This window comes from Plecotus auritus (assembly GCF_963455305.1).
Source record: "Plecotus auritus genome assembly, chromosome: 3".
Taxonomy (NCBI): Eukaryota; Metazoa; Chordata; class Mammalia; order Chiroptera; family Vespertilionidae; genus Plecotus; species Plecotus auritus.
This window is the reverse complement of record NC_137772.1, coordinates 180724943-180752568: the sequence shown is the minus strand read 5'-3', so window position 1 is coordinate 180752568 and position 27626 is coordinate 180724943. Positions and strand designations below refer to the sequence as shown.

At 40.5% G+C, this 27626-nt stretch overlaps 1 protein-coding gene across 2 annotated transcripts in view; it reads right to left on the bottom strand.

Annotated features, from left to right (window-relative positions):
• The window catches only part of DBX2 (developing brain homeobox 2), a 38486-nt gene extending 11644 nt beyond the window's left edge, over positions 1-26842 (bottom strand). The window contains exons 1-2 of one of the 2 annotated variants that reach the window (XM_080662288.1): positions 26239-26842; positions 9363-9458 (exon numbers count right to left, since the gene is read on the bottom strand). In XM_080662288.1, the coding sequence (XP_080518414.1) occupies positions 9363-9458; positions 26239-26659 (517 nt within the window). In that variant the 5' untranslated portion in view covers positions 26660-26842. The remainder of the gene's footprint in view (positions 1-9362; positions 9459-26238) is intronic. The other variant, XM_080662289.1, reaches the window with a different exon arrangement.
• Positions 26843-27626: the final 784 nt, after the last annotated feature.

Sequence of the window (27626 nt, the reverse complement as noted above, 5' to 3'; positions counted from 1 at the left end):
GGGAAAAAGTACCTATGCTTTCCCTCCCGATTTTGTGTGCCATGTCAGAAAGTCCACGGTCCCAGGTAACAGAGCTCCCATGCAGAACAAGAAGCAGGTGGTTTAAACACTTCATTTTTCTCCACTTCTTCATTTACTCATTCATTTATCCTCTCCAGAAACTTTTCAACACCGACCATATGCCAGGCACTCTGTTCAATGCTATCTCCACTGAGAAAGAAGATACGTCTTATCCCACTCATTACCTGTGAAATCCAGTGAAAGGCATTGATTGAACTAGCATCATAAGTATAAAGTATTTGGAGGGAGGGTATCTTAAGAGCAAAAAACAAGGGGTCTGACCTTACTCCAGGATGTCAGAGAAAGCTTGTAAGAGTCAGAAAACGGTTCATCTGAGAAGGGAGGTTTGGATAGAACTCCAAACTGGATTTGGGTCTCAGCACTTAGCAGTGTGACTTGGAGCAAGTTAATCTCTTTCAGCTCCTCTTACGGGATTTGATGAAACAGCACAAGAAAATTTCAGTGCCAATCCCACAGTAAAAATCCCACAGATGTATTTTCCCCCTTGTTGGATTTCTTTTGATTCTTATAAGAATTGCATGCCACGGACATCCTCTGTACAGATGAAGTGTTCAGAGCAGTTAAGGTCCAATGCTGCCCAGAGGACACAGAGCTCAGCTGGACACAAGGCTCTCAGAATCCCAATGCTCGGATCCTTCCTCTGCCCACCCTGCTTCTCTCCTCAGGCGTGATGGGTCAAAACGTGGAAGGAAAGAACGTGTGTAAACACAGCCAGCGCTCCTGTCTGCGGCCACAGGCTCTGCACCCTGTCCTGGATCGGACTGGGAGCCTGACTACAGGGCATGCCCTGTGCAGCCTGCTCACTGTGTGCCCTGCTCACGTGATATTTTGATTCTGGCATTCTTGGCTTGTAAATATATCCGCTCTATCATTACGATAGCCACATATATTAACACTTAGAGACAGAAACCTAAATATTCAAAGGGAAAGTACATTATGCTATCTCCACTCGGTGATTTGTTAAGGAATCATTAAAGATGAGGACTTTGAAGATCAGGCAGCAGCAAAGATATAGACTATGCTGACAACTAAGCAAAATGCAGAGGAAAAATACTGAAAAGGCAAAAACAAACACGAAGGCTACGGTTGGAGAGTTGTGGACAAATAATTTATCTCCACGCTACATTTGGAGTCTGGTTCTGTTTTCTAAAGAAAACAGCAAATGACCAAGCAATCTTTGGGGGAATAATCTGGCAGAGTGGTTGAGTTGCTGCTGAGTGGCAACTGAAGATGAATCCAACCTATCCTTTGGGTGCTCACAGTTGATAAGAAGAGGTCCAAGGAGAACACAGGCAGCCGCAGCACCGCGAGATAAACACCCACAGACCACAGCAGTGACAATGTTCAGACCGCCAGATAAGAAGCCACTGAGTCTCGGAGGCCAACAGAGTAAGTCCTGTGAGAAGAGCAGCCGGAAGAGCACTCCCCTTCTGGCCATCTAGACAAAGCAGGCAGCGCAGACACACGAGTGGGGTGAGGGCAAGTGTGAAATATGGTGGATCTAGGAAGCTTGCCCAGCCTGGCATCTCCAGATTGCAGGGTATGACTGGGGAGACACAAGGGATAAACTGGGAAGGTAGCTTAGGGCCAGGTTATAACTTACACAGGGAGAGCCTTTCAAGGAGGACCTGACCAACTTAGCATTTTAAAAAGGCCAATATTTTCTGACTTTATAAAACTTTTTATATCTATGTAGAAATGCAAACCAAATGTATGGCCCTATACGGCTAGTTTAAAATATATATATATATTTTTTCAAGTAGATGTTTTTATAAGTAGAAGTTGTGATTCTACTCATTTAGCCTCTTTTTCACCAAGATCTATCTGTTTAAATAAAATAATGGAGTAACACATTTAAATGCCCCTAAACAGAAACCCATAGGTTTTTCTTAATGAATTACTTTTAAGCCAAGAGAAAGAAAATCCCCATCAAGGGAATCTACAAATAAGTTACATGTACTAACATTTTGGGGGTCATGGACCCAAACCAGATCTCATTCTCTGGAGTGGTTTGAGGACCAAAGGGCTAACTCCTGGGTCCAGCCCTTAGCTTTCAGTGTCCATAACAAACACGAATACAGCCAATGAACAAGCAAAAACTATGGTAAAGATAAAGATTATCACATTCTTCCTTTTGTTGCTAGTTGCCTGGTTAATGCACATGTCTCATGCCTGTGTTCACGCAGCGATGTGCCTTGCGTCCCACAAGAAGCTGTGCTACCACCGATGCTCCTTCCCCTGTTGGACCCATGAGGATTTTATAAGCACTCTCTGTATCTAAGCACTAACCACACTGATATACCCACCCTGTTTTCAAACTTTCTAAAATTACGAATATGTGCTCACATTTACACCTGCAAAACAAACATGGGCTTCAAGAACTTGGTGACCCAAAATCTCTCTGAAACTACTGAAAACTTATAAGCAACAAATGCCTCTGACTATTCCTGAGTTCATGACAAATGTCTGACTGGTATGGAAACTTCCAGGTGACAAAAAATAAACATTCAAATGAATAATATAAAAATAAACAGATGCAGAGTTTAAGGCATGGAGTAGAAAAGAGGCATTAAAAGCCAGGGCCACCAATTCCAGGTGCTACATACAGGCTCCGCCAAATTGGGGATATCATTATGATGATTATTTTCTAACGCAGCTTCCATATATATTTGGGGCTCAACATGTGCTGATATATGTGCTAACTACACGCAGCATGTCATGTAATCTTTACAACAATCACCAGGGGTATATATTATCACCCGTTTTTCACAGGAAAAAACTCGGGCAATTGCGGTCACACATCAATGCAGAGTGAGGCCCACAGTGCTCTTTAAAATTATACCAAAGACTGTGGATGCTATGAGTGGGCAGGGAAGGAAGTCAGGAGGTGGGGAAGAGTCAAATTAAAATGGCAGAATGACCTGTTGGAAGTTTTCAAAGACATGATTCCCTAGATCCTGAGATGACCTTCACACACCATCTCCCCGGGAACCCCCATGTGTAATGTGCCTAGTGAAGGGCACTGCAAATGGAGGTGTGCTGTGGTGAGTGATACTGTTTGGGGGTGAAGTGGGGGGAGCAATAGAGAGACACAGCATTAGATAAGCTAGTGGAAACCTCTGCCTCTCCCTTTGCTTTAACCTCCAGAAAACATGTCTGAACTCTGAAGTCAGGCATTGCTATTTATAACAGCCAACAAGCTGAGGGAACAAGAGGGCACCCGGTAAGTCGCTTTCTAGACATCAGCCCAAGGGCACAGAAGTGCAGCTCTGCCCTGATTGTTACCCCTGCAACCCAACACAGCCCCTCCCAGGAACAGTGTACCGGGACTTTGTGTGCTGTTTAGATTCACTTGACTCACTGGCATCTCTGGATTATTGATCCCGTGTGGGGCAGCTTCCTTTGTCCTGTATCCTTTCGCCTTATTGCTTCAGGAAGCCCTGTGAGGGGTTTTGGACCACTCATGTCTTTGCTCCATTCTAAGCTCCTGGGCCCTGCCATGGCACTGGCCTTGTTTCCTGTTCTCCTCTACTCCCAGTCCTGCTACCTCGGGATCACAGCAACCCAAGAAGTGCTATATGATGGCCACTCCTAATAAGCTACGCTGCTTCAGGTTTTCTTTCTGAGTTTACCAGGCTTTCTGTATTAAAGACTCAGTGATGACCCAATATCCTTGTGACTTTAAGGAAAGTTATAGCACACATCTATGAAGCAACAATGAATCTATACCTCTGGAGGCTTTTAGTAAAAAAATATATAAACCCTGGACTGTTTGCCTCAGTGATTAAGAGCATCAGCCTGCGGATCAAGGGGTCGCGGGTTTGATTCTCATGTCAATGTTTCTCCTCCCCCACCCCCCGCCACCTCCTCTTTCCCTCCTTCCTCCCTTCCACTCTCTCTAAAAATCAATGGAAAAAATGAACTCCAATGGGGATTAAATGTGTGTGTGTGTGATGATTATTTCAGGATTTCAGGATAGCTCGTCAGAGATTACCAACAACCTTTCAGAAGCACATCCCTTTATCCTTTTTACAGGTTCAATAGTAGCTTCTCAGAGCTCGAAGAGACAGATCATTTGTTTAATGCAGGCCTCTCCACCAGGGCAGCTAGGATGCCAATGGCCCATTAACTATTTCTTCAAACGTAAGTTATTTTGAACCAGGAGTCTGCATGTCTCCTTTCTAGAGTTGCTGTCCTCCAACATGGAGTGGTGCTTCTCTGTGGACTCATCTTTGACTGCAACAACACTTGAACAGTTGTAGCTCCTGTCACCTGTCTGTCAGGGTTTCCTCACTTTCTCTCCCGTGAAGAGCTTCCCGGCCCTTCTTATTTTCAACTGTGGAGTGTGCATGTGCATTTTATATAATTCTCGTGGATTTGATGTCTGGAGAGAAAAGATACAGCATTTTCCTAGCCCATCTTATTTAAACTGAAGTTATCTTCCAATCTCTATATACCTAGTATTTGGGAATGCTATATAATAATATTCCATTATCACACAGTTTGATTTTCTAAAAAAAATTTCCCTTATATTCAACCCAAATTCCATTTCTATTAAACTCTACTCACTTGGCCCCAAATCTTTCCTTTATTTCTGTAATAAATACCATATATTTAACTTAAAGATAACTTCATGTTCTCCCTATTATTTCTCTTCTCCAGGCCAAACATACTCAATTGCTTTAAAAAATTCCTGACCAGGCATATAGCTCCTTCACCATTTTAGTTGCTGACTACCTCTTGACCTGGTTTTTATATGCAAATCTGTTCCATGTGCCTTTTAACATGGACCTGTAGAACTGAGTAGGTGTAGGCAATCTGACCATTACAGAGTCCAACAGGACTATTATCTCCCTTTGTTCTGGATACTACTTCCAAAAGCACCATCCAACATCCCCACATCATTCTGTAGACACACACTGAGCTGTAAGTACAACCCTCCCCTACTTTGTTCTATTCGCCCAGTTATCTCGCTCCCCTGCTCTGTATTGGTGCATTAGTTGGGGAAATCTAAAATCAGGACTTTCATTCACTACCCTGTGAGATTTTATGTTCAGGCACGGGCTATAGACAAGGTCAAGAACAAGCATGCTATACTACTAACTAGTTCCCCTCCCGCATCCTCCACCCCCACTACTTATGAACATTTAGGGAGAAGAGAACTCCATTTCAGGAACATTACTCATATACTTTCGCTGCCTCTGTAGAAACGCTGAATAGAGCCATCAACTTGGAAAATCTATTGTCTTTGAGTCTCTGTCTCCTTTAAACATTCTTCCTGGTTGACCGAGTGTCATTATCTATGGAGCACCCCTCCCGTCACTTCCAAGAAGTCAAAACCTACATTCAACTTATTGCACAAACTCAATTATGTTCTCAACAAAATAATTAGGCTTCCATCTCTATTTGAACACAGTGCTGCATCCCTCTGAAGATATCGGAGTGCTAAAGAGAAATCTTTACAAAGGAAATTTTTATGCAGCCTGAATGGACTTCCACAGGTCTTGTCAGTTCCACAGCCACTCCAGCTTTGAGCACAGCCAAGTCAGGTGGCAAGAATACTAACCAGAGTCTGGCCAGGTGGCTCAGTTGGTTGAAGCGTGGTCTCATACACCAAAAGCTTGTGATTCGATTCCCAGTCTGGGCACGTACCTAGGTTGTGGGTTGGATCCCCAGTCAGAGTACATAAGGGAGGCAGCTGGTAGATGTTTCTTTCTTGCGTCGATGTTTCTCTCCCTCTCTCTCTCTCTCTCTGCCTTCCTCTCTCTAAAATCAATAAAAAATCATATCCTCAGGTGAGGATTTAAAAAAAAAAAAGAATACTAACCAGAGCATTAACCCCTTTGACAGCAGCACTCACAGACCAACCTACATGCACAATAACAGCAATGTCCCTTCCCTGCTGCCTTCCACAAAGTCCTAAATTCAAACTTGGAGAGGGTATTATGTTCTTTTAAGTTTTAACAAAGAAGGAAAGGGAGTAAAATGATCTCAAAGGGGGACAATAAAGGTCATCTCCCAATAAAAAGGCAGAGCAGCTTGTCCCAGAATATTTCCCTGAGCATATTTTTACACTGCTGCTCCACATTTAAACTTTGTCTTTTAATGCAAAAAATTCTCCAAAGGTCAAGTTCAAGTTGGGTACTCAAAGACAAAAAGAAATAATTATCTGATGAATTCAATTAGCTATCCTACATAATTAAGACTCCCTGAGCTTTTTTCAGGTAGTTTTTCTGAAGGTCATTCTCTGCATAATTTCCAAAACTTTCCATTCCCTTTTAGCTGAGAAATGTGTTATTTTGAAAAGAACCTTATGGATGTAATATCAAAGATTTTCCTTACACTGCTTTGAGGGAGGGGAGAACTTTTACTGCTGCCTTTTAATTTTCCCCCAACTGTAAGGGTTGTACTTAAATAGCCTATTAAACTATTTATTATATGTGGGAAGGGCACTGGATGAATGATTGTTTCCACATTGCTACGAGTCGATCATAAATCTAAAAGTTAACAAGAAAAACTAAATCAACTATAAACAACCGAATCATGTTAAAAGAGTCAAAATGATATTTCACTTGCTAGTTATGGGCGTGTTGATCTGATCCTACACTTTGGGAAACAGAGAAGTTAATACTGTGAAACAATAATGAGGGCTGTTGATTTCATCGCTTACTAAACATTTTAGTATAAACATTAATTTTGGCTGTCCAACCTGAAACATAATATGAGATTATTTGGACAGTTCATTTTCCTCCTTTTGTACAATGGAAAAAATTTAAATGCTTGGGCATAAAAAGCGTTCTTATTATTAAAAAGAGAAAAAAATGGGGGGGACCTAGTAAATGCCTTAAATAAAAATGATTGCTGTGCAGACATAAGCCTTATTAACTGCTCCTTGGCATCATGGTTATTTATGTAAAAGTCTTTATTGACAACATAAATCCACCATTTCATTATTATTTGCTGCCAATACATGAACATTATAAGCAAGAAAATAAGGAATTCGTTTCAGATTTATAACTAATGAGACACCAAAGGTTATTTAAAAACACTTGTGGCATCTCTAAACTGCTTTAAAATGCAACTTTAGAAATAAAAACAAAGCCAGGGCAGCATTCTTTATCCTCAATCTCAGCTGCTTTAGTAAGTAAAAAAAAGATAAACAAGAGGCTTATGAGCCTCCAGAGAGCGACACAATTCACAACAGTTATACCGAAAGCATAAAGTGAGGAGAACTGAGAGGCAGATGGAAGAAAATGAAACTTGCTTGAAGTAAATGTTCAAGCCACTGCGAAGATGAAGTTATCTAGGAACTGTCTTTAGAACCGTTTTTATGTGCTCTTTTCATTAAACAGGCCTGGGCAATAGAGTACTTTCATGATTTAAAGACTCTTATTAATAAAACACTCCTAGAGAATGGAAGCAAACATCCACTGACACATACACGAATGTCCACCTGTTGCACAGAATTTTTTTGTCCATTTCCACTTATTGAAACTCCATTGCCGGAGGTTTTCTAAAGCAGAAGACCAGTGTTACACCAAGGTGAAGTAACTGAAACTAGGTATGGGACCTTTTTCAACCTCCAGCCCTGGAATACAACACCAAAGGTTTAATTCCACGGAGATGCCATGTGCTAGGGTATCAGTTATTTGGGTTTTTAGTCTCTGCTCCAATGGTCTTTTCCTGGTACTCAAATATATGGTGATAAATGTCTCCTTAATTTGCACAACAGTTTTCAGTTGCCCTCATGGGAGACCACCTTGAAGGAGCGAGTAAAAGGTTTAGTCATGGTTTCTATTTTTCTATTTGAATCAATACACTCTAGTTAAATGGACAATTAATAGGTCACTTCCAAAATAGTAGTGTATCCGTCCTGGTTCATAAACAATCCCCACAGTTGATAATGGGCCCTATGTATTCAGCAAGTCCTGCATGCACTCAGCTCATCCACTAAATCCCCTTTCAGGTGGACAGGGTTATATGGGAAGATGAGCTGGAATGAGTCTATAAAAGTCAGTTTCATTCACTGCTTTATTTTTCCAGTCCAGTGCCTTAAATGGTGCCCAGAAATTCACTTGGAATGTGAGACAGGAGAGAAGACTGGCGCAGAGCCTGGCTTTATGACCATACAAAAGGGCCACTGACCCTGGCCCAAGCCTTTTCCATGCGAAATGGTTCCTAAAGTTCATCCGCACAGTGAAAAATCGTGGTGAGGTCGCGTGTGGATGAGTCAAGTGAAAGTGACGATTGGTCACGGGTCTGTCGCCCATTGTGGCTGGGTCCCAGCCATGTAAAGTGCTCTGTGGGAAAGTGTCGGCCCCCTAAAGAGCTGCTCAGAAGCTTGCAGCTCATTAAACGGCCAGCATTTGCTGCCTCACTTGTCAGGAATCGTTCTGTGGAGCAAGGGCTCTGCTGAAACATTCATAAAACACACGCAGAGAGGAGGCAGGGATCTGAATTCAACCATGATATAGAGCTCTGGCTTTGGCCTGACTCAACTCTTATTTCACTTTTCACCCGACAGAGTGGTTAACCTGCATAAATGTTTACCTTGGGCAGCTGAAATAAATGCACTCCTCCACTGGACTTCTTTATCATAAACTCGAATTCTCTGCCTCCAGATTCCTACCTAGTTTAGTAATCTAAGACCAAGGTGAACTTGATGGACTTTCAGTGAGCCATTTTTCCTTCGCGTGTGTGTGCACACTCTATAAGTTTTTGAAAGCTGGCATTCTCGCTCCACCCCTGAAATTCATTGAAATTTTGTAATGTTTGAAGACAAGTTCTCTTGCAAATATGTCCTATGAGGCTGGTTGGTTTTCTTGAAGATCACGAAGAGGAGGAATTTATTTCTTTTTATAATCTTAACGATTTTAAATTATTTTCTAGTGACTTTCTGTGTCACATTTTAAGCTGGATGGAAATTTTGCACAGCACAATTCCTTAGCCTTCCTCTTCTCCTTCTTTAAATGGGTATTGCTACACATTTCAGAATGAGCCAAACTGGTTCCTCTGAGATCTTTTATATCAAATGGAAAACAAGTCCCTTTCCTTGGAGTGTCAGCCCTGGGTTTCAATGCCATTAGAAACTGCTCACAATTGCTCAGTGTGCTGAGGTTTGATAAATCTCTGGGAGCCTCCTGAATAGGATCGCTGTGATTTTTAGTGAGGAATTAGCTCCTTGCCATTGCATTACCAATTGGTTTTCCAGAGCACATTAAATCCTGCTGCTTCGGTTTACAGAATAACTGAGGCATTGCTGATGAGGCATAAAAACTTACTTGGAAAAACAGTGGGGGATGCGGGGCGCCGACAGGACCCACCGCAGCAAGCTGAGTAGAATGGCGGGGCAGTCAGGAAAAAAGGCTTGGAAGGCGCTGCAGAGAAAGCATTGATATCATTCATTAGCCATTTCTTTTAGACAATATTCAAAATTCCAGTTTCCCAAAAGTCATTGAGCAAAAGACTTTCATTTCCCGAGCCTTTACTTAGTTATTCCTTTTACTGAATTTAAAGTAGCCCTTATCTGTCAAAGACCTTGCCAAATAATTTAATCAAGATTTGGAAGATGTGGTGAAAAGACTGGAATGATCAAAACCAAATGTAACAGTTTATTTCTGTGTAGTCATGATTGCAAATAGTATATATCAGGCAGCAAATATGCCCTTACTTAAAAGATCCTAGAGCAACACTATCCAAGAGAACTATCTGTGGTGATGGAAATGTCCTGTAGCATCACTGTCCAATATGCACTTGCCACATAGGGCTACTGAGCACTGGAAATGTAGCTTGTATACCTGGGAATTCTTCACTAAACTATATTAGGTTTAAGTAGGCTCATTTGGCTAGGGGCTATCATATTGAATAGCACAGCTCCACTAGTAGATATAATACTTGCCAAGAAACAATCTGAATGTTGAGTTTAACTTTTAAAAGAGATTATACTACTCTAACCTAATTTCAGAAGGTTCTATGAAATATGTAGTTGGATTCCAAAGTTTATAATAGTTAATTTATAAATAATAAATTATAGATTCTGAGCAATTCCACAACAAAAAGTGTGTTTTTTTTCCTCATCGCTTTTTCATGTTTAAGAGTGTTTGAGAAGAGTAATAACGTTTAATCACAAGAGAAATCTAGTTAACTTGAAAGCATTCATGTTTATAGTATAGGGAGTTGCCATATAATTCTGTTCTGCTCATTTTATTAAACTGTGCTGTTCCTAATATATTCAACACATATACATGGGTTAGTTGTCATTATACTTATAAATAAATTTTAAATTTTGTTTCTCAGTAGATGAAAAATACCTATAAAGGGTGTCATAGAACATTAATAGCTCTTTTTTGCTGAGCACTTATTATATGCCAGCTTTTGGTTAAGTACCTTAAATATGTCATAGGCTATAGTATAAATGTAAATATGTATGGGATTTTTTGAAGGTGGACAATGTCCTTTAACTAGGGCACACCCAGCAGAATGCCTGGCACACTCTAAATAGTCAATACATTTTCATTAACTGAATAAATGATCTGCAAATCTAAGAAATAGGAAACTTCCTATCGTCTTACATAAAGAATGAGGATCAGATGCACCCCTCTGTTCACAGCAGCACAATTTACAATAGCTAAGATTTAGAAATAGCCTAAGTACCCATCAGCAGATGAGTGGATTAAAAAACTGTGGTACAAAACAAAACACTATGGTACATCTACACAATGGAATACTATGCTGCTGTAAAAAAGAAGGAACTTTTACCGTTTGCAACAGCATAGATGGATTTGGAGAGCAGTATGCTAAGCGAAATAAGCCAGTCAGAGAAAGATAAATATCACATGATCTCACTCATTTGTGGAATATGATGAACAACATAGGCTGATGAACAAAAATGGATCCAGAGACAGAGAAGCATCGAATGGACTGTCAAACCTCAGAGAGAAGGCAGGGGAGGGGATGTAACAGATCAACCATAGGACTTGTATGCATGCATATTAGCATAACCAATGGACACGGACACTGGGGCGTTGGGGCCTTAAAAAAAAAAAAAAAAAAGAATAAGGATGAGGAATTGACCCCATCCCTGTTCCCCTGACACTCCCTGAAATACAGTATCTTCTATAACAGATGACCTTGAAATTTAACACATGACTTCAAAACAAATGTTTTTATTACTCTCCCTTCATACCCAATGGCACCTGAATCACATCCAGCACGGCCAGTGGTGAACCTGAGGAGGGGCGGTGAAGAATTAAAGAACACAGACAAAAGAATGCAGTTGGGGCCAGGTAGGACACTGTTCTTGGATAGAGAGACAGTGTCCCAGCCTGTAAGCTGAGTCTTTATTTTATAGTGAGATCCCACGAGGCAAAGCAAAGGTGCGGTCAAGATGTTTACAATGTCCTCGTGAGCTTTGAATCTACTTACTTACATGCACCTGAGCACTCTATCAAGCTTTGTTTTGGCAGCACTTGCTGCACCTCCCGCACCCCACATCCCTCAGCCACCTGGGATCACAGGTTCGACTATAAGGTCAAGCTCACAACCATAGCCTTTGGCTATAATTGTGCTGGGAGGACTTTGCCCTCCAAGCTGGGACCTGCACATGGCTTTACCACTAGAGGACTGTGCCCTCTCATTAGTCCGAGGCTTGAACCTGTCCAAACACTGTAGCAGCTCTCCACAGGCACCTCTTTTCTCAATTATAGTAAAAATTATTTTGCTACAAATATATACCTTCTTTTAAGAACACAGTAATTTCAGACTTGTATTTTAATTAACTGGTGAGTATGTGTTTATTTTCGCCAATGCCTTTGAAGACTATATATATATAAATAAAAGGCTAACATGCTAAGTGTCCGACCATCCAACCAGTTGCTATGATGCACACTGACCACCAGGGAGCAGACGATCAACGCAGGAGCTGCTGTGACACACACTGGCCATTTATAGAGAAACGGCCCTGTGGACCTGGCACCAACAAAGCAACACTTGGCTTCCCCTAAGTGGGACACAGGCCCTGCCACCACCCCGGAGCAACAGCCCACCAAATCGCAGCCAACACTGCCAAGACCCCATGGTGCAAAATGCGGTCCACAACCCAGCCCAGCCAAGAAACTGTCGTTGTGGGCGCTGGGTAATGATGTCACATAGCAACGCCCAGCTTCCTCTCCCTAGCGACTAGCCTCCTTAAGTTTCTGCAGCCCAGTAACCCAACTTGCTTTATAGCCAGGTGCCAACATTTTACACTTTAACCAAATGTCTGTGAAGCATTTCCCATGCCTCATCTCATTTGATCTTCACAGAAGTCCTGGAGTATAGATAGATAGGAGACTCAGTGGAATCCTATTTTCTTTATTAGCCAGAAAACAGAGATTTAGAAAGCTTAGAAACTTGACCTGACTGAAAAGAAATAAGAAATGGTGGACCTTGAAAATGACTTCAGGTTTTTTCACTGTGCAGAATATAGTCAAACACTGCTGCAGTTAAATATTTTACCCTTTGTTCTCCCTGCGTGATCTACAATAATAATCTGCTTTGTGTTGCTATTTACTGCTGCGTGACTGACAATTACCTGAAAGAGAAGTTGGGGTGCTTCACTGGGCTGGAAAAAGTTTAGCTAACTCAGAAAGCAGGTCTAATTAAGCAAGTTTATTCTATATCTATAAAAGGCTAAGTTGAATAAGCTCTTGCTGGCACCAATTGCATGCCTGTGTTTCGATCTATCATTGTCGATCGTGAATTTGGTTGACACTTCTATTATAGAGAAAGGGTAAATAGCAATATTTCTTCTAATTAATTTTCTTTCAGTGTGCATGAATCTGTGCACCGGGCCAATAGTATCAGAATAAGTCTCTTTCCCTGTAAAAATTTTAGTCTCAGGTTCCTTAATGCCTTCAACTTGCAACTTAATCAGAAATTCAGGTTTTTTCGACAATATAATGGAAATCAGTCAATATCAATATTTTATTTTTCAATATCTGGATTTTCAAATAAGAAAATGTCTTAATGCTGTTTTGAAAATACGGCAACTAAGCAAGTATAACAAATATCTATTTTGGGTGTGCAAAAAGTTCAATAAAACTTAAAAAAATTTTTTTTGTAATCCTCACTTGAGGACATGGTTACTGAGCCACACCAGAAAGGATCTTTAAATTTCATTATTATCAAAAGTTGTTCGGCCCTGGCCAGTGTACTCAGTGGTTAGAGCATTTGCACAGCGCAGGGTCTCAGGTTCAATTCCCAGTTAAGGGCACATACCTGGGTTGCTGGTTCGTTCCCCGTCCCCAGTCAGGGCACGTGCAAGAGGCAACCAGTCGATGTGTCTCTCACATCAATTTTTTTCCTCTTTCTCCCCACCTCCCTCCTTCTCTCCCTCTAACTACCTCTGGAAAGGAATGGAAAAAATATCTTCATGTGAGGATTAACAAAACAAAACAAAAAAACACAACACAACAAAACAAAAAATGTTGTTCTAATATTGATTATAACACCATCATAATAATGATAAATCATCTCATTTAAATTTAACATCTTAAATTATATTACAAGAACATGACATTATTTAGGCAGAGTTTCTATGAATATATGAAGTACTTAGAAAAATGGAAATATATTCTGTGCACAAAACTTGCCTCATTGTGTTTATTCTCAAGCATTTCTGTTAGCTAAGTTTATTTCATCTGTTAGCTAAGCTATTCCATCTCCAAAGTAAACATTCTATAGATAGTTAAGTTATGGCTATTGTGTTATTTGCCATTTTAAAAACTGAGATAAAAGAAAAAGATTCAGCAATGTTGCACTTACATATATATATATACAATTAACATTTATCATGACAGCTAGAAATACATAAAAACATTTTTGCTCGATACAAAGTAAGTACTACTGATACCATTGAAATAATGATGCAGGATATGTACAAATTACAAATTTTACTACTCTAGCCAACACCTTTCTCAGGCTAAGTTTCCCTAAAACTGAAAAAATAAAGGGTAAAAAAATGAATGGTTCATTTTAGACAAATGATCAATTAAATTCATTTGTGATCAATGAGATTCTGAGATCTATTTCTTAGTGTTAAGTTTAGCCAGGAAAAGAGTTGTGATCGAGCAGTTTGTTATATTGCAGTATATTACCCTCTTGGTAAAGTGAAGCTGTAATCAACATGACATGCTATCTACAGTGACAACTCTAGTGGCTTAAGAACCACCTGTTACATAACCAGGCTTAAAGTCCTATTGTGAAGAATTTCTTCACCATTTTAAATCACCTCTTCAACACATATATTTACACAGGAGATTAGTCAATTCCTGGTTTCTATACATAAATACACCTTGTTTAAGCTGGTTTATTCGAAAATCACTGTGAAATTCCAATTAAGTGCTCCATTTTTTTTTTACATGCTCCTACTTTGACATTGCCAATCCAGCCGAGCATGTCATTGCAGGCGTGTTGAATGGTGTTAGGAAATAACCATTTAAAGTAATGCAATGCATTGGAAAATATATATTATAATTTAAAATAGTCGCAAGCCACATATTTTTTTAAAGCAATGAGCAAAAAAAAGGAAACTCAAGCGTGATAAAAACCAAGTGACAAGTTGACAGATGTGTTAAAACTTTTGTAAGCCATTAGGAACTGCTTTGAAGATGCTCTGAAAAGGGCAGAAAACAAGGCAATTTCATCCTGGATGATATGCATTTCGAAGCCCATCAATGCATTCCAGATGCAGTCACTGTATCATTTATCATGTTAGGAAAATTCATCCTAGGCTTACTGAAGAATATTTATGATAATAATATTTAAGGACTATTTACCATTCGCTAGGCACTGAACTGGCTATGAATTTAACACATTCTATCTCATGAGTTAATTAATATTCAACCTCAAATGGACCTGCGTTTGGAATGTAATGCTGACTGTTCTCAACAAATTTTTTTAAGTACAATAGAAACATCCATATTTTAGCATAATATTTAGCTATTAGCCATGAGGGATAACGATTTCATACACAGAGACTGCCAGTTACTCTTAAGAGCTGGAGCCCAGAAAATGGACACATCTCCCAAGCTTGCCATAAGAGAAAAATGCATGGCTTTCCCTATGGAAACGATGCACGCTGTCAGGCTCTACAGCATGTTATTAGGTTCTCTTAGTGCATCACTTCGGGATTCTCCAAATTTTCAGGATACTGCCAACAAATCTAACTGCAGAAAACTGTTACTTACAAACAAATGACTTAAAAATTTTGGAACTAAATTGTCTAAAGGCAAGTGACTAAACCACTTATTCACAGAAAACTTCATGAACTTTTCACTTCTTAATCAGATATTCTGACCATTCTGAAGACAAAGAACCCAAATCTCTAGCAATGATTTTGAACGTTTAATTAAGATCGGGACTTAGAGCCAACTTAATGATAAACTGGCCTGTTTGTTTGTTTTTTAACTTAACCAACTAGATGGTTCTGTGATCTAAGTATCCCACAGCCAAGAAGGGTTAGAATCCTAGCTACAGAGAAATTACTTTGAAAATCCAGTTGACTAGAAAGCAAGCAATAAATTGTTTTTGTAATTTTCATTCTTTTCTGCTGAAGAGGAACAACAGGTATCTAAATGGGGGTGAAACACCATTCTTTTGATTGTCAAAGCAAACCGTGGTACTGACTTGAGCTGACATTTCAAAGAAAGAATACTAAAGACCACTAATAAAACCTTCAAATAAATTTCAGGAGCCCACTGCAATGCTACGCCATTTGGGCAGACATTTTAAAAAGGATGAGGAAAAATGTGCAAAGGTCCTGAGATGTCGAAGGCAACCAAAGGGTCAAAAACACCTCTGGAAAGGAATAGGGAATTAAATAATTTCAAAAGGATGGTTTTAATGACCTCCTTCACGTACTGGGTACATAGGCACTAGGAATAAAAACATCTAAACTTCTGACCTAAAAATAATACATAATTGAACAGACTATCTAGAGCAGTGGTCGGCAAACTCATTCATCAACAGAGCCAAATATCAACAGTACAATGATTGAAATTTCTTTTGAGAGCCAAATTTTTTAAACTTAAACTTCTTTTAATGCCACTTCTTCAAAATAGACTCGCCCAGGCCCTGGTATTTTGTGGAAGAGCCACACTCAAGGGGCCAAAGAGCCTCATGTGGCTCGAGAGCCGCAGTTTGCCGACCACTGATCTAGAGTAAAATGAATCCAAAATTGAGGCTGATGAATGGCAACCATCTGTCTTGAATAGTAAGACCTAAGAAATATCAGTTATCCAGTGATGTATTTATTTTATCACACAACCTGTAAATAATTCATTTATGATTAAAAGCAAACATGCCTTTAATCGCAAGAGAAAGCAAGTTAATTAAATTCATCCTTGACCTTTCTGCTTATCAGAAAACAACAGAAATCAGCATTTTTTCCCTCAAGTATTTCAGAAATAGAAAAACAAAGGTCATGAGAAGTTAAATCACATGCAGTGTCTACTGGTTTAATTCGGACTTTTAATTCCGTGCAAATAATATTTATTGCAAATCTATCAAGTGCCACGTAATTCACTGTGTGTTGGGACTAAAAAGATGGATAGTTTCCCTCCCTGGAAGAATTCCTATTGTTTAAGGTTCTTTACCTTACAGATTTTAAATCCACTGGTCAAATAAATAAGATTTACATTTCTCCATACTCCAAATTTAATGTTGTTTTGTCAACTATGAGGCATTCCCCAAGGAAATGAGATCTAAAAAAATGCATACTGTGTGCTTTCCTAACCAGTGGTTTTCAACCCTAATACACGTTAGAATTATCTGGAGTACTTTCCAAAAACACAGATACCCACTCCCCAGACCATTTGGATTAAATCAAGCTGGCCAGGAGTGGACCCCTAGCACAGCATTTTTTCAAAAGCTGCACAATGATTATAATGTATAGCCAGGATGAGACCACTGGAAAGAACACAAAACAATGCCTTTACTCCTACCATTATTATATTATACTAGAGGCCCCGTGCACGAAATTCGTGCACAGGGGTGTGTGTCCCTCAGCCCAGCCTGCACCCTCTCCAATCTGGGACCCCTCAAAGGATGTCTGACTGCCCATTTAGGCCCGATCCCACCGGGATCGGGCCTAAGTGGGCAGTCAGACATCCCTCTCACAATCCAGGACTGCTGGTTCCCAACTGCTCTCCTGCCTGCCTTCCTGATTGCCCCTAACCGCTTCTGCCTGCCAGCCTGATCACCCCCTAACCACTCCCCTGCCAGCCTGATTGATGCCTACCTGCTCCCCTGCCAGCCTGTTTTCCCCTAACTGACCTCCCCTGCAGGCCTGGTCACCTCTAACTGCCCTCCACTGCAGGCCTGATCACCCCCAACTGCCCTCCCCTGCTGGCCTGATCCCTTCCAACTGCCCTCCCCTGCTGGCCATCTTGTGGCGGCCATCTTGTGTCCACATGGGGGCAGGATCTTTGACCACATGGGGGCAGCCATCTTGTGTGTTGGAGAGATCATCAGTCTGCATATTACTCTTTTATTAAATAGGATGAGATCAACTCTAAAAAAGAGAAAGAGAACATATAAAAAGCAGCAGCATGGTCCAGACTTCCACTGAAATACTGCAGGAAGTTTAAAAAAAAAGAAAGAAAAGAATATTGTTAGGAAGACTTTGTCAAAGAAGGCTTTAAGCAGGAAAAACATCTTAATCTGGACCTTGATTTGGAAGTTATTTAGAATATCAAAAGAAAAAGAATGCATTCCAAGAAGGAAAGGTGGCATGGACAAGAGGAGAGAGGGCAAGGATGGTGGTGCCACACGGGGCAGGTTAAGGAGACCTCAGAGGCGTGAACATTAAGCAATGTGGTTGGAGGAGCTAAATGCAGATGTTGGAATTAAGGTCTTAAAGAACAGATTGAATATTTTTATTTGGTCTGATAGTTAGATGGGGATGATTAAGCTTTTGCGAGAAGCTTGGTAATATGATGAAAGCTGTATTTTAGAAAATTTCACCTGGCAGTAGTGAATGGATGTGGTGGAATAAGGAGGAACTAAGTTGGAGGATCCCACTGCCCTAACAATTTGCTGTAGCAATAGGCAACGACACGCCCACTACCATCTTCTCCTATATCCTTACAACACCAACAGGTGGGTTGGGTCTGGCTTCTCCTCAACCTGTGAAGCCCTAGCTCAGTGGTCGGCAAACTCATTAGTCAACAGAGCCAAATATCAACAGTACAACGATTGAAATTTCTTTTGAGAGCCAAATTTTTTAAACTTAAACTTCTTCTAACGCCACTTCTTGAAAATAGACTCGCCCAGGCCGTGGTATTTTGTGGAAGAGCCACATGTGGCTCGCGAGCTGCAGTTTGCCGACCACGGCCCTAGTTCATTGCAGTAATCCAAGATGGTCACTACCTCTGCTGCTCTCCCTTCAAGGAATCTCCATAAGACCTCTTGGAAAAATGAGCTTGCCTAGCTGGTGTGGCTCAGTGGTTGAGCATGACCCATGAACCAAGAAGTCACTGGTTCGATTCCTGGTCAGGGCATATGTTGGGGTTGAGGGCTTAATCCCCAGTAGGAGGAGTGCAGGGGGCAGCCTATTAATGATGTTTCTCTCCCATCGATGTTTCTCTCTCTCTATCCCTCTCACTTTCTGTCTCTCTAAAGATCAATAAAAACACATTTTTTAAATGAACTAAATTTGCGAAAATCCTTTGTTCTTTTTTGTTATAAAGTTGATGTCACCGAAGAGAATACCATAACAGAATAGTGTCTGTAGCTCTCAAAACTCTAAAAGCCTTAAAGAAGACTCCTTGAGCTCCCAGCTATCCCAGTCCCAGCAGGAATTATGTTTAAAAGTGGTTATCCTGATTTCACCCTGTAGCAGGTTTTAAAGGGCCACAAATCATTTGGCACTCCTCCCACTGAGAGGTGGGGTCTCTTCCCCATTCTCTTATATTTGAGGTGGTCTTGCTGCCTTGCTTGACCAAGGGATATAAAAGAAGTGACAGTCAACTTCTAAGGCTGTCATAAGAAGCCTTGAGTTACAGCCTGGGTTTCTTGCAATGTGCTCTTACAAATCTCCCTTTCAGAATCCAGGCGCCATGCTAGAAGAAGCTCAAAAAACGTGGGAAGTCTGAGTGTGGGTGTTGGAACAGCTCCAGGTGAGCACCCAGTTAACAGCCAGCACCTCTGTCAGCCACATGAGTAGCCATCTCAGACATCCAGCCCGTTGAGCCTTTAGATGACTGCAGCCCCAGCTGACATCTAACTGCAATGAGAATCAAAGGGAGAACCATCCAGTTGAACCCAACCCACAAAAATGAGAGAGAAAATGATAAATTGTTCCTTTAAACCTCTAAGTTTGTAGATGGTTTCTTACACAGCAATACCCCTTTACCAATGTTTTACTTATGGTGAAACGATGGAACGGAGTCTTCCACATCTCCCCCTGCATGTTATATATGGGCTTCTGAAATGTGTAATTTTTTATATGTGTATTTGAAAGTCAAATGTTGACCCTAACATCGGTTCTCATTTTGAAATGAAGACGCAGAGGTTCAAGGAGATTACATGAATTGCTTGGAACTGCATAATCAGTGATAGAAAGACCTTAGATGTGAATCTAGGCTATAAAATTAAAGAAGTGCTGCTAAAACCCGTTTAGAAAATATATAGTATGTTGAAATTTGTCATTATGCTTTGGAGAAAGTACTGGCAAACTTTTACTGTAAAGGGTCAGATAGCAAATAAGTTAGGCTCTGCAGGCCATTCAGTGTTTGTTGCAACGATCCATGTGTAATGCAAAAGCACCTACAGAAAATATATAGGCAAATAGGAGTTATTGTTCCTGCTTTGAAGAATCAGACTGTCTTTTGTCTTCACACCCAATATAACTGTAGAACTGGTTCAACACACCTAAACTCAATCCAGCTTGAGGTTAGTTTATTAAAAATCTTGCCAGCAGTCATGATCTTTATTCTCTTTTAATGTACATAAGTTCTATCAAAGAATAGCTTACTAACTCCTTCACATATCTGTATCTAAAGTGCCAGAGATTAGCCCTGACTGGTATGGCTCAGTTGGTTGGAGCATCATCCTGTGCACCAAAGGGTCATGGGTTTGATTCCCAGTCAGGGCACATACCCTGGTTTTGGGTTCAATCCCTGGTCAGGGCATGTATGGAGGTAACCAATCAATGTTTTTTTTTTCTCTCTCTCTCCTTCTCCCTTCCTCTTTCTCTCACAATCAGTGGAAACATATCCTTAGATGAGGATTAAAAAGGAAATGTCAGAGACTTAAAGTTTTAAAGAACCAACTTTAACAAAATTAATTTTGCTATCGCACAGTGCCTGAACATGTAAAAGAAAAGTGAAACATTTAGTTCATCTTTAGAATATTTATAAACAAGAAGGCAATTCAATATTCAGCAACATATAGAAAAAGACTTGAATATTTATTTCTTTCCTTTTCATGGATGCTTTGTTTCTGAAACAAAAGTCTAAAAACTTATAGAAGCTTTTTGATCTTTGACTTCAGAGAGAATTTTAATACCGTAAGTTTACTGTTCACATAACTCACAAAAAATGTGCCCCTGAAATATTCCCAACTAATAGCTGGTTGACAAAATGAATAATGCTATTAAATATAAAATCAGTAAAGTGATGAACCGCTCAGCATTGCCAAATCAAGTATTGACTGGAGGCTAAAAAGAATGAAAGGGAGAGATTTCATTAAAAATGAAAACATTACTGATAGTAAAATAAAATATTTTGGAATAAAATATACAAGGGCCTGGTAAGCATATTATACATTAAGGCAAAAATCCAATTTTTTCACTAAGAGAGTATAAAATAGAAGCATGATCTAATGAAGTCTTAAATAGGGATGCTAACAAGTACTAGTAGTCCTAGATAAAAATCATATTGTTTCTTTGTACAAGTTGCCTTTTTATTCCTAATAAACTCCAGGTGTATATGAATAAAAACATGATATTATTTACTGATTTAAAAATTGTGTGCATTCACTACCAAAAAAAATCACTGTTAATTGAGAATATCTTTGAGAGTCTTTGTTAATCCAAGATACAGTGGACAAATACTGTATTAAGAGTTACCAATCAAGTCCCCTGTAAAGACAAAATAAGAAGGATTCCAAAATTATGGACAATATCAACAACAGAAACAGGTGGTGGAAGTAGGTTGAGTGGAGAGTTAATGAACATTTACACCCCTCTCACCCTAACATAAGGGCACATTTGCTTATATGTTTTAAAGATAACCTTCACTTCTATTAAAGTTTTCATAGCAAAGAATCTCAAAGTATTATATGAACACATCTATGTTACCCTCTTACTTTCAAGTTGCTACCATTTCTATCATTGTTCAGCAGCAAACCTAACCATAAAATGTCTTCTTGGAGCAAAAAGAGAACTTTTTCTTGGGAACAAGAACAGGAAGGAGGTGACATGCTCATAGAGGAATTTAACAGAGTCCAACAGACAGCTCTGCTTCCAACATCTGAGCTACATTTATAGCAAACAAATGTAGATAAAATCACTGTTGACAAATCCTTTTAAATTGCCCACAACATATGGCATCCTTTGGCCTCCTGCATGTCACCTTGAACTCTCTGAATCCTAAGTTTATTTCTGCATAATTCCATATGCAATTTTCTAGGCATTGAAACCATTCTTAAACTTGCCTTCTGGATTCACTCCTGTGTCATTATTAAACCTCAATAGCTTCAATACATGTTAACAAACTGAGATCCTTTGTTGTTCAGGTGAAGTAGAGAAGCATAGGTTAAGGGTTGGGAAAGGGCTAGGTGCTAAAGTCAGAGGCAAATTAAATGCTCATAAATTACCCTGTTGTAGTTTCAACTGAGACATTATTCTGTAAGGGCTGTGGCTTACTCAGTCTGTACCAGAAATAAAGGGACTATTAGCCCTATTGATTCTCTTCACTGTAAGAACTTCTGCTTGAACCCGAAGGAGTTTACTTCTTGATCCATGTAGAAACTATTAATATGTTAATGTAACTCCAAATATATGTTAATCAGATTACAAAAATATTCAGATGTAGTAAGTAATGGTTCAATATTATCTACAAATTCCAACAAAAAATGGTTGGAATGGTAACCTGAGCAAGGAACCACTTGAATGGGTCCCATCATTATTTGGGTTCCTCATTCTCTTTGTCCTGGGTCAGCATTATCAACATTCAAGATGCTATGATTTTAATTTGTCAAATCAAATCTATAGAACAGTGTTAACAAAAAAAAATAAGGGACATACTCTGCTTAAAATAATCATATCATAAGTCTGCATTTGAACTGGAATCCCCACTTGGAGCACAAATCCATCTTCTCCCTCCCCCAAGTGCCTAAAATGTAAGAGAAGCTATTTCATTTCACACTTTCAGTGTAGCTCAATGAAAGTGGAATAACTACCAATTGGAGTACAAAACATAGGTTTAAGACAGAATCAAGGATTAATAAATAGTAACTGAGAGTGGGGGGTGGACGAAAAAACTAGAGTGCACATTAAGTACTAATGGTAAGAAACAATCCTAATGGTGCCAGAAAAAAATACTAGGCACCTGGTTCCATTTCTGTACTATACAGTACAATTTACTTAACAAAATTGCTTGGGGGAAAAAAAAAAGAACCGTTCAGTTCACCTATCCAGAATAAATATTTGCTTTTTAATTCTTTTATATACAGCATAAGTAGTTTTAATAATGAATAAATTATATTCAAGGAATTATCTTTATGTCAAACATTTTCTAAAATGCTTAAAATAACAAATGTTATTAAAAAGCAAGGCCATTTTTTCTCTTTTGATGATAACTGGTGGCATAACCAAAATAAATTTAAACCTTTCAGCTTTTTACATTTCAAGACTATCTTTTATATACAAAAAGATGAATATTTTCATCTAGCACAAGATTCAGCAAATAATAACATTAATAAATTTCTGGGGAAGTGTCTCTGATGATTAGGATTTACTTGCAAACCCTCCTGGTGTCCATTAATGAACTATCACAGAGCCAAAACATTTTTGTTTTCCCCCAGATCCAACCCCTGGAGGTGACCCTCCTTACTACCTACCATTGTACTAAATATGCCCTTCTCAACCCTTGAGGACTGTCCTTTGATTTTTAAAGTAAAGTTTTTAAACTACTCTATATGAACAACTTGGCAACATATAGCTATTGCGTGTTCCTTTTCTTGCACTAAATACTCAGACTTGCAAATTTTGAGAGACAAGGCACTGACAGCTACACCTTTGTCCATGACTGTAAATAAATCAGCGTTACTGTTTAACCTAACCCCATTTCTTTTATAGGCTCAGATACAAAATCACAACTGATTTATTATTGTGATACAGGTAATTGCTTATCCCATTATCCCTCATTAGTTTCTCATGTTCAGTGAAAGACTAATCTAGGGAATGTGAAGATTTGGGGCAATTTCTTTTTTTTTTTTTTTCTTCACATGTTCACAGATGTTTAAATTGATACTTCAGACCAAAACAATACTAGGAAGTGAAGTAATCATTGTAGAAAAATAATTGGCTTCTTGTGAGGATTAAAGCAGCTAACAATTTAAAAAAATGCTTGGTGAACCATAAAGCAGTAAGAACATGGAGTATAAGCTCCACAGGGCAGACAGTTACCTGTTTTGTTCACTGATTATCCCAATGGCCTAGAACGGAGCCTGACAGATGCAAGACAGTGTTTGCGGAATGAATGAAATACACGGTATAATTAACAGTGGGTAACAAAAATAATGAAGCAGAAGTGAATCCCGTAGGTAAACAGTGTTGCATTTCACCAATGCATTTAAAAAGAACTCTGTGGTTTTCTTATTCAACATTCAGATGGGTGCACTCCAGAAATTAAGGTTAAGAATAAAATGAGTAGTCAATAGGCTGAAAAGATTAAAAATCGCATTTTGCAATCTACTCCTAAGTTAGTGGCCAATGGATCAGAACTGGTTGCTCACTGCCTTTTCAGAAAGACTGTTCTTTCTGAAAACAGTAGCTTTTCTATGTGCTCTCTACTCTCTATAGAACATAATCACTTTCATCCTCATCTAATTTTCAGGTAAAAAGTAACACGGTTGGTGCTCATTATGACTCCATAATTCTACACAGTATAAATTAATTCCTATAATATTTGGGAGAAACCCTGAAGGCACCCCGGCACACCAGAATCTGTCATTTAAATAAAACTGGACAATGTTAAAAAAAAAAACTACATCCTTTGTCAAATTATGAAAATAAATGAACACAAATGCTCCTTTTAAGCAACATATTTGTGGGCACAAATTTACAGGGCTTTAATTTTCTTCTTGAGATATTTTTTCTAGTTTCAAAAATTAAATGCACTTTTTACAAGAATAATTTTTGGAAATAAAAGGTTACTTGTTCAAATGAAAAGTAACCTAAGAGAACATAAAATTTTCAATGAGGACTAGATAAAATATTAGAAAAAAATATGCTTAAACTACATTAGAATACTTCAAAGGAAAATATAAATTCTTATACTCTTATTTATTCCAAAAATTATTTTGCATTTTAACACTTTTAAAAGCATACAAGAATGAATATGTTCTTGAAAATTGAAAGAATTTAGCTAGGAAACCCTTTTCCCAATAAACTGCAATATTTTGAATGAAACAAAAAGGTATATAAAATTATTTTTCAGAGTTATTGACATACCTGCATTTGATTAGCATTTGGTCTATTTAAATTTAATCTATAAAATCTACAAAGGTTAAAATTAAGTAATTTTCCATTGCTGAGTAGCAAATCATGATCAGGAGCAATATAAGGGTCCTTGGAAAATAACTTTTATGAACATAATGCCAAACCACCAAAAGTTATGCAATCACTACATTTTCTTGAAAATGTTCTTTTTATGAGAGATTATGTACTGACTTTGTCTACCTGAACATGTTTTATATGTTTCTAATTTTCCTACTACTTCAGAAAGAACAGAGTGACCCAAATTTCCAAGGCTTATAAACTTTGCCTTAACTATACTTGTTCCTCTCCCAGAGTGCAAAAAGGCCTCCTAGAATTTAGGTTTTTACACGATGTGAATGAGACCGGTGCTCATGTAATTCTATATATTCCATTCCGTTAGCAACCATTTCAAACTGGAAGACCAGGGCAGGTTCTAGACATGTTAAAGTCTATAAAGTCATTAGCGATAAATTTGATCTGGCAGTTTACTGGGACAATGCAATCTGCTGAAAAAGCACCTATTAGTCATTCTGGACAAACCCACCGGGATTAAAAGAATGAGTTAAGATCGTCTAAGGACAGAAACCCCCCCCCCAAAAAAAAAAAAATTTAATTCAACTGGATCTCAGCTTCTGCGTCTCTAAAAGGCTTTCCCCTTTTATACTGCCAATTTAGTCAGCCCCATCCATACGCTTTAGCTAATATTTGACTAAATTGTCCATCTTCTTCCTACTCACACCACTTACGTTTCATGCGGGAATTAAAACAAACCCAAAATGCCCTTCTTTTGGCAAAATTTCATTTATCGGTGAACTTCCTACTCCAGGTGCCAATTATTGTTTCAACTCAGGAGGAAGAAAAAGTCGACTGACTTCCTTGCGCTTTGGTGAGCCAAAGCCAAACTTTGCCCAGCGCTCCTTCCAAAGATCTTTGCTAAGGCTCTTGAAGGCCCTGACCGTCGCAACAATTTAAGTGGCCAATGCCCCCAAAGCGGACGATGCGAAGCGCTCCCATCCAGGAACTTTCCAGCGAGCGGCTGCGCGGCCTCCAGGAAAGGAGAGGGCGGGCAAAAACTCTGAACTTGGGAAATCCCGTGAAACGGGAGCCCAGAGACCTAGGGCTAACACCGGGGTGCCTTCAGGGTTTCTCCCAAAGGCCCGAAAATCCAGGTAGCCCGACAAGCTGCAGAAAGAAGAGGAGGCAGTGAAAGCTGGTGGCATGGGATGCGGAGGGAGGGGGGAAATCACAATTAGGGTGGTTACTCTCCTTACCCCCAAAGTGGCTAGGGGAGATGTTCTAGGAAGGTTCCGGGCCACAGCGGGTTCCTGCGCACCGGGGTCGCAGCGCCCTCCGTTGCGCCTCGCAGGCGCGCCCAGATCCCAGGATCCCAGGATCCCAGGCGCTGCACTCACCTGGGGCTGACGGGTGGAAGGTGCAGTCTCTGTCCCCCGGAGCCCGGCCCGGCAGCCTGGCGCCGTCCGCAGAGGGGCTGAGCACTTGAAAAGCCCACCGCGTGCCGTAGGGCGCCCCGCCGGGGCTGACTGGCTCGGCGGCCGGGCACAGCTTCAGGGGCACGGGGCTGGCGGGCAGGGGCCGGACCTGCGCGCCTGCCGTGGCGGTAGCTGTGGCCGTGGCTAGAGCGGCCGCCGGGCCGTGGGGCGGGGGCGGCTGCAGCCCTGGCGGCGGGGCGCCCCCAGCCCGCAGCAAGTTCTCAATCAGGAAACTCTTGCCCAGATTGCCAAAGCCGGGCGCTGCGGGGAAGTTGAAGAGCGCGGAGGAAGCCACCACGTCCCAGTACGCGCCGGCGTGGGCCGCCAGGGCGCTGGGGAGCATGGTGGCGCCCGCGGACCGGTCGCACGCCCGCCTCTAGCTCGCGCACCCCGGGGAAGGAGGAGAGGCCACCGAGGACGCGGTAGACTTGGGACGGTATTATTTATTTGGATCGGGCGTTTCTTTAAAGGATGGGAGGAGTGAGTGTGGGAGGGGGAAGCTGTGCGTTTTCCTGGCCCTCGGTGTAGGCTCCAGGGGCGCAGGGGGGCGTCCCTCCCGCTTTCTATGCAGATCCGGACCGGATTTTTTTTTTTTTTTTTTTTTTAAAGAAAGCTGGAAGGTGTGTCCAGCTCATCCATTCATGTCACCCGGCCCACAAAGTGACAGACGCGACCAACAATAAGGGCAGCCCCAAGAGTCCGAGCTCTGGCAAGGGGAGGGGACGTTTAGCTGGGAGGAGGTGGGCGTGGAGGCGACGTGAACGGGGCGCGCTTGGCCCCCTCTCAGAGCCCTGCTCTGGGAGCGGCTCTCGAGCCAGAGTAGCTCCTGGGGCGTGAAGTTGCATGCGCGCCAGCAAGGAGCCCCTGTGGTCTGTGGCGGATCTGTGTGCCACCTGTTGGGCGACTTCTGGCTCTCCAGCGTTATCACTTCAGGAACCAGGGGACATCCGGGGAAAGTACACGGAATTGTTAGTGTCTGGAAGGGCAGTAGTTATCAAAGTCACAAGTGTTACTGAGACTGCTGTGGCAGTACATTTGAAAAGTTTCCTTTAAAGAATGGGTTGTTTGCATTTTAAATATGGCCCCTCCTTGTTTTAGGGTGTGAACCCTGAGGGAAAAAAAGGATAATCTAAGAAGGACTCTCAGTGACTTAGATGAGCTCTAATTTATTTTTTAAAAATATAAAATAAGACAAAAACAGCTTAGCAGCCAATTCTAAACAGGAGCCTCTCACCAAAACCACATTTTAGGGGCAAGTCAGCACTGCCTGCAATGGGTTCTTACCACCAGAGCCAACCCTTATAAAGGAG